General features: G+C 38.1%; 1 protein-coding gene across 1 annotated transcript in view; it reads left to right on the top strand.

Annotated features, from left to right (window-relative positions):
* The first annotated feature begins 388 nt into the window (after positions 1–388).
* The window catches only part of EED (embryonic ectoderm development), a 33,057-nt gene continuing 22,110 nt past the window's right edge, over positions 389–11,335 (top strand). Inside the window, exons 1-3 of the mRNA XM_036747067.1 lie at positions 389–608; positions 7,056–7,208; positions 8,625–8,717. Of these exons, the coding sequence (XP_036602962.1) occupies positions 495–608; positions 7,056–7,208; positions 8,625–8,717 (360 nt within the window). The 5' untranslated portion in view covers positions 389–494. The remainder of the gene's footprint in view (positions 609–7,055; positions 7,209–8,624; positions 8,718–11,335) is intronic.

Here is an 11,335-nt window from a genome sequence, read left to right as displayed (position 1 = left end):
TAAACGGCTTTGGGAGGCGGAAGGGTTGAGGGAGAGTCCCTTCCATTCCCGCCACTCATTTTTCAAGGTGGTGGCGAGGAAAGGGGCAGAAGGACCAGGGTTTGAGGGACACGCGGGAAAGAGCTCTTGAAAGCCCGCGGACCCACGACGCCCTTTCGCGTGAACGGAGCCGGGCGGGCGGTGGGGAGTTGGTGGGGGTAGTGGGGTGAGCCGCGGAGGGGCCGGGGGAGCCGCGAGGGGAGGGGGAGCGGAGGCCGCGCGGGCGGGCGCGCGCGAGCGCGCGCCCCTTTTTCAGCAGTGTGGCGGGGCCGCACGCCCGCCCGCCTCGGCGGCTGGGCGCGGTTTGCGACGGTGGGGGGGCCGGAGGAGGCGGTAGTGGTGGAGGAGGAGGCGGCGGCGGCGGCTTTGCGGCCGGCGCGGGCCGGGCTTGCTTGACGGCGGTGTGGCGGAGGCCGCGGCCGAGGCGACAGGAGCCCGGAGGGAGGCGCAGGAACATGTCCGAGAGGGAAGTCTCGACAGCGCCGGCGGGAAGCGACATGCCTGCGGCCAAGAAGCAGAAGCTGAGCAGTGACGAGAACAGCAACCCGGACCTGTCCGGGGACGAGAACGTGAGTGGGCGCCGCTGCCGCCGGTCGCGGGGCTGGGGAGGAAGGCAAAGAGAGCCCACGGGGAAGCCTTTCGTCCCGGCTCCTGCGTGGCTCCTCCGTCCGGGCGGGACGAATGTCATCCCGCCGAAAGGGGGGCGTCGGGGAACGCGAAGAGCACCTGGGTGGGCGGTCGTGCTTCCTCGCGGACCCGGGAGGCCGGCGGGACCACTTGGGCAGGAGGCAGTGACTACGTGTCCGTCTCCCCCGTCCCTGGGCTCTTTGGGAAGTATTTCTGTTGTGGGGGAGGGGGAGGGCCGAGGGGGCGAACACTTCACCTGAGTCACCGGCTTCTTCCTCCCTCCACCCCAGGATGAGGAAGCGTATGGAATGCCCCGGGTGGTAGCGAGTCGTGTAAAGAGGTCAGGGTGTTAAAGCGTGGGCATGTGGCTCTTGGATACCTCGGAGGGGAGTGTGGGGGAGACGGCATTTGTGTCCGAGGGAGAGAATGGAGACCTGGAGTGGACTTGACAGGTAGTGCCTCCCACCTGGGAGCTTTGCCCGTCACCTACGCACCTCCAACTAGCATTTTACAGTTGAAGAGACCGGAGCCCAATGAAATGAAGGGACTTGGCCTAAGAGGGTGTCTGGATAGAGAGATGAGTGGTACAAGAGCCAAACTCTATTTGGAAAACTTTAAACTGAAAGAAAGTCGGTGTTGGGTGGTGCCCCAACCATCCCTTCCAGCTTTAATACACCTTCTCCCTGCGTACTCCCGTCTCGCGTCTCTGGCTTTGCACTGACCATCTTCCGTGCCGGAAATCTACCCCCTTCTCACCTCTACCTCTTAGAATTCTTCTCTTTCCTCTAAGGCTCAGCTCAGGTTCAGCATTCTACATGAAATCTTTTCTGAAACACCCCCTTCCCCCTTTCCACTCCAGCTGCTTGTCCTTTCACCTCCAAAATTAGCTCCTCAATCCATTTTTACATGTATGTACATATATACACACATAATGTGTTTATGTGTATGCTTACATACATACACATGTAGAAACATTTTCCATAGCTAGATTGGAAACACCTTGAGAGCAGAGATTTTAATTTTTACCTTTGTATCCCAGCAATTAGCACAGTGCCTGGCACGTATTAGGTGTTTAGTAAATTACTTGTTCGTTGAAGGGACCTTAGAGGTCATCTAATCCAGCTCCTTCCTTTTGCAGGTGAGGAAACTGAGGCCATGAAGGAGAGAATGATCTGCTTAAGGTTATACATGTTAAGTGGCAGAACTAAGATTTAAATCCAGGTCCATCCCTCTTTCCACTCCTCACCCTGAACAGAAAGAAGAATCTTTTACATAAGAATAGTGAGGGATATTGTATAATAGAAATCTGGAACCTTGAGAGGTTTCCTGGAAGAAATAGGTGATTGGGGTCTTTAAGAAATATTTTGATTAGCACACCAAAACTTAATCAGCAAGTTCTCCAGCATTCTTATATCAGAGGCAGTGTGATATAGTAGGATAGAAAGCTACCCTCAAAGCCAAGAACACCTCAGTTCAATCCCTGGTTCTGTCACACACTGGTTTGTGACCCTGGGCAAGTTAATTTCTCAGTGATGGTGCCAACCTGCATTGGTAAATGTACTTTTCTCACTTGGATGTTTCCTGTGGCAGGAAAATCACAGGACAGGCCCTCTCTCTATTCTTGTATTCAGTTTGTCTACAATGAAATATGTCTCAAAATCATTTTGGTGTTGTATTTCAAAGCAACTGATTTTTGTGGTCTTAAGATTCTATTGCTGGTCCTGTAATGTACCCAAAAATAAGACAAATGAGGATCATAGAGTTAGAGCAGAGAAGGGGATTCCAGGTCATCTAGTACAGTTCTCTTATTTCACTGATGAAAAAAAAAAGGCCTGGAGAGATTAAATGACTTCCTCAAGTTCACAGAAAAATGTGCATAGCAAAGCTTGGACTCAAATCTTAAATTCTCTGCTTCTAAGTCCCACACTCATTGCTCTCTCAAACTGTGCTGAGACAACAAAGCTTGTGCTTTACAGATAAATACTTTATTTTAGACTAAGAAATACTCTAATCATACACGTAAATAATTAGTAAAAGGTCACTGACCTTTTTTTTTTTGCCTTTTCCTGATCTTTTTAAAGAGGAAAGTGTTAACATACTCAAAACTAAGTTAATTTGAAAGAGGTCACTTTATCACTATTGGAATCAAGCCTAACGTATATATGGAAGAAAAGCTATATGTTAGGGAGGTAGGTTAGGGGAAAGTGTAATAGAAGGGTGAGAGAAGAGTCAAAATAAAAATAATTTTACAATTCTGAGTTGAAGTACTGAAGAACAAGAAAAAAATTCCAGAAATAGTGGAAAGGTGTGATAGAAATGTCCCAGTAGAAGTCTGATGATGACAGTTGCCAGTTGCCTTAATGGAAAACCAGCCCTAATCTATTTGATGAAATGGCAGTGCTTATTTGGGGTTTTATATGAAATATTCGGTACCGTAAATGTTTATTGTTAACTTTAAATAAAGGGTGAATATATGGTAATACATTCATGAACATTTTGTGAGCAGTGTACTGAATTAGCCATGGGGGATTTTTTTTTGTCATTTTAAAACCACCTAGCTCACAGGAAGTAGGAGAGGGGAAGCAGTTTTCTCTCTCTCTCTTTTTTAAATAGCACTAATTCAAGGCAGCTGCGTGGTACGGCGGATAGAGCATTGGCCCTGGAATCAGTAGGATCTGAGTTCAAATGTGGCCTCAGACACTTACTAACTGTATGACACTGGGCAAGTCACTCAACCCTGACTGCATCCCAAAAAATAAAAATAATTCCTGGTTTAGTGGGAGAAAGTAAGGCACTAAGAATTAAGAGAATTGGGTTCTAGACCTAATTCTAATTTGAGAAAATAAGTGATGAGTTTTAGAGACAAATTAATCACTCTGTTCCTGTTTTCTTCATCTGTGAAATGAAACGTATTTCCCTACCACCTTGGCCACGTGCTAAGTAAGCACTTGTTAAATGTTTGATTAGGAATGTAAAATGAATTCACAGATGTGAATCATAATTCTATTTAAATATGAAGTAGAGGTCTGACCACATCATTTTCTTGTTCTAAAAGCTTCAGTAGCTCCTTATTGCCTCTAGGATCAAATAAAACCATTCTGTTTAACATTTAAAGCTTTTTTTTAATCTGCATCTAACCTATCTATCCAGTTTGATTATGCATCCCCCCCCCCTTAAGTTCTGTGTATTCCAACTATGCCTGTCTAGTTGATGTTTCCTTGTATCTAACATTCATGTCCTGTCCCTATGCCTTTGCATAGACTTGTTCTTCATACCTAGATGATGCTCTTTCAGCTAAAGTCTACCTCTTGGAACCTATAACTCCTTTAAACTCTCAGCTCAAGCGCCACCTCTTTTGAGGCCTTTCCTGATCCCCCCCGCCCATCCTAAAATGGCTTTATGTATATTTATCTTTATTTTTCTATGTAACTGTTATTTCCATTTGGTAGAAAGTAGGTTAGTTGAAGCCTAGTTGTCTTTTTATTCCTAACACTGGGCATAGTCCTGGGGCGGGGGGGGGGGGGGGGGGGGCGGGGGGCGGCAAGAGTGAGGGTGTGTGCACGTGTGTGCATGCATATATATTGGATGCTTAATAAATATAAAATGTTTTCTATTTATCTTACATCTATGCATTTTTGCACTGGAAAGTGAAGATTAGAGAAACAAATCAAAATAATTAAGTTGACTACTGCCTTAAAGAGAAATTAAAGCTGTTAAGTTAATTACCACGGTATAGTGGAAAGATCACATATGTTCCTTCTCTCTGTTTCCTGTGTGACCTTGGATGAGTCACAACTTCCTTGGGCTTGAGTTTCCTCATCTGTAAAATGAAGGGACTAGATAATCAACAAGTATTAAGAGCCTACTATGTGCTAAGCCCTCACTGTATTTGGATATACAGGTACTAAAAAGAAGTGAAACAATTCAGACTCACAATGAGTACATTCTAGTTAGAGAGATGAGCACATATAAAAATGTATACAGTGTAAATATAGTTAATAAAAGTCAGTAGTTAAATACAAGGTAGTTTGGGGGAGGGAGACACTTGGAGTTGGGGAGATCAGAAAAGGTTTCATGCAGAAGATAGACTGAACAGCACCTTAAAATCAGATACTTTTGAGATCCATTCAATCTCTAGATCTGTGATTCTATGATTTTGACTTATCAGTGGAAGAAGAATGAATTTTGAGAAATACAAAAAAAAATAGAAAATTGCTAAGCTACTGATGACAGGATATTGTAGCCAAAATGTAAAGAAATTGCCTACACATTCTATTTCTCGGTGGTTTCTGATCTTTGAGTGTTAGGGACCTGTCCTTAACACAATTCCCAATATATATATATTGAAAAGATATGTACCATTCGTCATTATGTATGAGTTTAGTGACTGTTTAAATGTATTTGTATTTTTACAACAACATTAGCATACATTTGAAAAATAGTAGAAAAACATGTGTGAGAAGTTTTGTTTATCCAGTTTAGAAAAGGAATGTTTGCTTATTTTTTATGTAGTCCTGAATGAGATATAGCCGTTGCTATTATTGCAGGCCCCTCCACCTCAGGGTCTATGTCTCACAGTTTAAGGACTAGTATAGTAGGTTTTAGATGTGTGAAAGAAGAGAGAAATACTCAGGGAAGAGAATAATTTCTTTTCTTTCATGTACCTAACTTGAAAATTTCATGTTTTATGCCCTTTTAAAAAATAAACCTCATTTATCTAATTTTTTCTCCTTGGAGTAGGGTCTCCATAATTGAAACACTATGTATTTAATGTCATATAAGTTGCAGTGTTTAAAAAAAGTGCTGCATGGCGTATAATTAAGTTGCAATTAATTTTATTTTGAATAGTTCATGATATCCATGATATCATGATATTCCATTGGGGAAACGTTGTATCACAAAAGCAGCTTTGGGAATCACTAACCTGGGTAGGGGGGAACTTCTTTTGATGGTTTTAGTTTAGAAGTTATAGTTTGATCCCACTGAGAAAGTTTGAAACAAAGTTAGCTTAAATTGTATCACAAAGAATAAACAGGCGTTTTGAAGAACTTCATAATTGTAAGATTTTTGAGTCATTGAACTACGTTATCAAGGACGGTTAGGAAGCTGCCTCTATACATATTTCACTTAGTTTTGAATGCTTCCATAATGTCGTCAGAGTTTTTTCGTTATTCTTTTTCTTCCCTCAAAATAAGCATATGTAAGCTCCCAGTAGAAAGGATTTCTGCAAACCTTCAATCACCCTTAAAAAGGAGAACTTGAAGGAAGAGTTAAGAGATTGTAAGAGGTACTTACCTTGTTGATTTAACTTTGGGGAATTCTATAATTCTCATGTCTGATATTAAATTCACCCATGGCTGGTCACTAGTTTAAAAAAACCACTCCAGGAGTACTCAATGTAGGTTTCAGTCATAAATATAGAAGTTTTGTTTTTTTTTTAAGATTTTGCAATTTTCTCTATCTTAAGTAGCTACATCTGATAAACAGGTCTCTACTAGGGTAACTATTATGAAGAGGCATACAGAAGGATCTGAACACTAAATCTGTGATACCTGTAGGACAGTTATAGGGAATGAATTTTTAACTAAAAAAAATTCAAGTGATTAAATTCTTGCAGGATAACAGCTTCTATTTTCTCATTGACTTTTTGGAGTAGTATATTGATGTGTTGGTAGATTAGTTTGGCAAACATTACTAAGTGTCTGCCTTGTGCAGCGCTTTGTGCTAGGCACATATTTACACATTTAGAAAATAACTACAGAATATTAAGGATAGCAGGGTCTTTAGAGATCATTTTTTAAGTTGAGTGTTTCTGAAGTATAGGCCTATGGACTAACTGTAGCAGCATTTTACCAAAAATGTTTACTGTTGACTATTTTTAGGACTTAAAGACTGAAATTTTAAAACTTGACTTCTGTTTTTCTTCCTGTTTTTCTTCCTGTTTGTCTTCTGGTGTCTTCATCTTTGATTCCTGGTCCTTAACCTCCTAATCCTGAGTGATAGCTGTAGAGGAGTATTAAAGTTTTTGGTCATTTTGTTTGTTTAACGTATAGTTCGGATTGGGAAATACTAATCTAGACCATTTTCTTTGTTTTACATATACAGAAAGAGACAGAAAAGTTAGATGACTTACCTAAAATACTGAATTGGAACTAGGTCAAGTCCAAGTCTCCCGACTCCCAGTACATATCTTTGTATGTGTCTTATACTGCCTTTCCCACTATGTTTGGTGGGGTAAATTTTAAACTTGATATGAGATATCTTTCACCCTCTTGCACACCTTGCTAATGAATTGTTTCTTTGAGAATGATCATTCTCCGCAACAAAATCATTTGCTTCTAAATGCAGTTCTGTAATTTTTAGTTATATTTCCTAATTTGCCTTTGCAGGACGATGCTATCAGTATAGAAAGTGGCCCGAACACTGAACGACCTGATACTCCAACAAATACTCCAAATGCTCCTGGAAGGAAGAGTTGGGGGAAGGGAAAATGGAAGTCAAAGAAGTGCAAATATTCTTTCAAATGTGTAAATAGTCTTAAGGTATGTATACAGACCGGTGAGCTTGAATTACAAACTTGAAAATTATTTTGCAATGGCTAATGTTTTATATTCAAAGTGTGCTACAAATACTAGATTACTTTGAAAACAAAATGTATATTTTGTAACTTAGGCTGCTTATTATTCAATTTTATCTCCCACTGGCCAAAGTTTCCTTCTTTTAATAAGATGTTTTATTTTTCAAAAACCCTACTTCCTGGCACCAGCTAATTGAAAAGACTGCCCATGGTCCATTTGCTTTAAGTCAGCATAAATTGAACCAGATGGCTTAATTTGTGTAGAGGTTTTTTTTTTATCTATTTCTGATATATGTGCATGTATGTTTTTAAAGAATAAGGTAGAATTTAAATGTCAATTGTTTTCAAGTTTCTTTTTGTAGGAATAAGATAACTAAAGCTTAGATTAGTTTTGATTTCTAAGTATCTAATTAATATACTTGGGGCAAGAGTATAGACATTTATGGTAACTGATTTTTGTTTGAAACTACTTTTCTTTGGAAGTATAATTTCAGAATGTAATAATAGAAGTGATCATTATACTTTGCTCTATATGTTAACGTAAGCATGGCAGTTCTGAAAATTATTCTTTGCTATTTCAGTTCTTTAAGTTACTATTTAAATACTTAAGAAATTAAAATGATTGCTTTCCAAGTGACAAGAAATGAAATTTCAGGTATTTTTTATGAAGTGGCACAAAAGTTTACTGTTAGCTATCCTGAAGATGAATAGGGGAAAAATAACTTTTATGTTGCCAGTAAATTCCTGATTCCCCCAAAAGCTTTTGTGAATGATGTTGATAACCCCCTTTTTCCTTTTAAGTTCACATAAATATTCTAAGTTGCTTTTGTGAGAGTAGTGGTTTTTTTTTTCAAGTAAACCTTTTTGAGTCTTATGTGTTTCTCAAATCCTGAACTTAAGGTTTTGAATTTTTGTGACTACATGTTCAATAGAAATCTATGTTATTATTTTAGAGGAACTTGTTATATGTTATTCTATAAGGGAAACAACCATTTCACAATTGCTTGTTCCAAGAAAGTAAGTCCTATACTATGATCTGGAAAATGTGGTATGATAGGTGACAATAGTTTGTACAGTTGAAAATACTACATTTAGACAGCTTTACTTAGGCCCAAGTATGTAAATAAGATATATTCAGGAATTGTGGATAAAAATATAATTGTTAGGTAATATATGATTTGAGTTTTCGAATATTTTGATTTTATTAATCTACCCACCTTCTATTTAGAAATATGTAAACTTGGCATACAGTTAAAATACTTGGCTATTTTTCATTAGGTTGATTCATGTGTGATACTAAAGTGATATGTAATATGCTTTTTCAAGTCTTAGGTTTCTAAATCATTTTGGTCTTTCTTAATGGTATTTGTTTCTCTTACAGGAAGACCACAACCAACCATTATTTGGAGTGCAATTTAATTGGCACAGTAAGGAAGGAGATCCCTTAGTTTTTGCAACTGTAGGGAGTAACAGAGTGAGTATAGTATTAAAGGTGTTTTCTTTTCACTTAGGTATTAAATAAACATTTATTAAATGCCTGTCTTGTGCTAGGCATTGAGGATGCAAAGATAAACAAAATTGTCTTTGTGCTGAAGGAGTTTATTCTATTTTACTGGAGTTTTTCATACAAATAGTCTGAGATCAAAAAAAAAAATAAACTATAGGTGAACACTCAGAAAAAATCCCTAATGTAAACGAACTATCCAGAAGTTTTCAAATTAAAATTGCTTACTCAAAAATATCTCCTGGTTTTTTATGCAAACTGTAAACACACTTTAAAGATTTTTGAGTTAATGGATTTAGATGTCCCTCATTATTTAAGTAAATTCACTATGTATGGGGTTACTTTTGAAAGAAGTTAGTAGACATAACTTTACCATCAGGAAATTTAAGAATGTGATTTAGAAACCAGCTGATAAAAAAGACCCTTAAAGATGTTAAATGGTTTTTCAAAATCTAAGTTAAAATTATAAGATATAAAAAAATTGTTCTGTTGATTTATTTACAATAAATAATTGGTTTTTTTTTCCCTTGAGCAAGTCAAAATAGTCCAGAAACATAAGAATTGTTTGAAAAAGAACCATGTTGTTACACTTATTGTTGATTTTAAACTAAGCCAAAATTTGTTTATTTGTGGGATGGTTGTTAGTATGAATGGATAGAGTAGGGCAGAAGCATATCCACTGTGTTCCAGGAAATCTTTTCCTTTAATCATCTCACTTTAGCGAAGCATTATTTCCTTTGTACTACCCTGTGGTGTAGATAGCCTATTAAAATGTAGATCCTTAAACCTAAAACCCTTACCTGCTGACAGTTTAGGTAATCAATTAACACTTTGGAAAAGATTAACTGGATTGGGAGCTGTGATAGTGCTTAGGGCTTTTTTGGAGATTCTGGGTTGAGATTGGTATCCGAAGGTAGAAAGGGAATTAAGACAAATCTGATCAGCTTCACTATTTTGTCTACAACCTTAGAACCTTTACCACTGAAAATCATCTGTGGCTCAAGTGCCATATATTGTTGAAACTTGAAGCTAAACTGCTTCAAATTGTGGGCTCTTGAGCTCCCAGAATTTAAGAATTGTCATCGATTTTTCATCTGGAAACTTGAAATTCACTAGTTCTGTTCCTTTGATCTCACTTTTAAAATCACCTAAGTGCTAAGAGATTTTAAACTGTCACTTTAGTAGAGTAATTTCTCTACTTAAGAGAGTCTCCCAAAAAGTCTCTTCCTTTTTTTTTCTTTTCTTTTTTTAAACGAAAACTTCAAAGTAGATAAGAATAAAAGCTCTTGTGAACAACTGCTTCATTCTTTATAGATTTCTATAAAGTGGAATTTGGTATAAGGTAGATGCTTCATGGTTCATATATAATTAGATTTGTTGCAATACCAAAAACACCTTGTTTTGGGGCAGCAAGATGGCTTGGTGAGTAGAGCACCGGTCCTGGAGTCCTCCTGACCTGAGTTCAAATGCAGCCTCAGACACTTGACACATTTACTTGCTGTGTGACCTTGGGCAAGTCACTTAACCCCAATTGCCCTGCCTTCCCCCTCCAGATTAAAAAAAAAAAACACCTTGCTTATCTTTTAAAGGGAATCCTCTTGCATGGATATTGAGGCTTCCTTATACCTGTTCTACTCTTGTCTCTAGTGATATAATTTCAGTTTATATATATATATATATATATTCTCCCAAGATTTCACCACTGAAGTTGGTAACATGGTGAAATGCCATTTAAAAGTTCTACTTTGCAAATAAGATATATACCTCTTCCATTTTAATTTTTACCTTTGGTTTTCTAGCCTTGAAAAGAATACAGAGAAACAAAAATAGTTTTAAGCGAAGAATGAGGCTACTTACTCAGTACCTTTTGTGGGAAACATAGTCATTAATTACCTTAAGGATACTTAAAACATTTTGTGAAATCTAGGGAAAAAAATTATATACCACTCAATTGATCATACAGGTTTTTTGTAAACTAGACCTTTTTTTTTTTTTTAATTAGTATAGGGGATTCCATACAAGAAAACTCCCTTTACACACAGCTTAACAACTACACTGCAGTTTATAGTTTTAGAAAGTTGCCTAGTTTACTGAGATGTTAAATGATTTAGCTAGCATTATAACAGAGCCCATACGTAGGTGTCAGAGTTGAGACTTTAATCCAGTCTTTCCAGGCCAGCTGTCTTTCCACTTCATCATGCTGCCTCCTGTACTAATACCAAAATTCAACTTCTAATCATGTGTTTTGCCAGGCATCTTAAAAAAAATTCCCTTTTCAAAGCTTAACCTACAGAGGAATTTTAATCAATGATTTATCAAATGGGCTCTGCTGTGTGTTAGAAAGATATTAAAAAAAAAAAGATGCTAGTCCAAGCTGACATGGAGCTTACTGTCAATGAAAGGCATTGGTTTAAAATGATTAAAGTTTCTGTTATTATATGTTCTAAAATAAAATGGACAGCAGTGTATCTTGATAACCAAACAATTATCTTAAAAAGGAGTTTTTTTATATACTTAATGCAGATGTGGGTAACTTTTGAGTTTTAATGAATAGTGATGAATTAGATACAGGATCTTCATCAAGTTAT

The sequence above is a fragment of the Trichosurus vulpecula genome, chromosome 2 (genome assembly GCF_011100635.1).
Source record: "Trichosurus vulpecula isolate mTriVul1 chromosome 2, mTriVul1.pri, whole genome shotgun sequence".
Classification (NCBI taxonomy): domain Eukaryota; kingdom Metazoa; phylum Chordata; class Mammalia; order Diprotodontia; family Phalangeridae; genus Trichosurus; species Trichosurus vulpecula.
The sequence above is the reverse complement of the archived record's forward strand: the minus strand, read 5'-3'. Positions and strand labels throughout refer to the sequence as shown.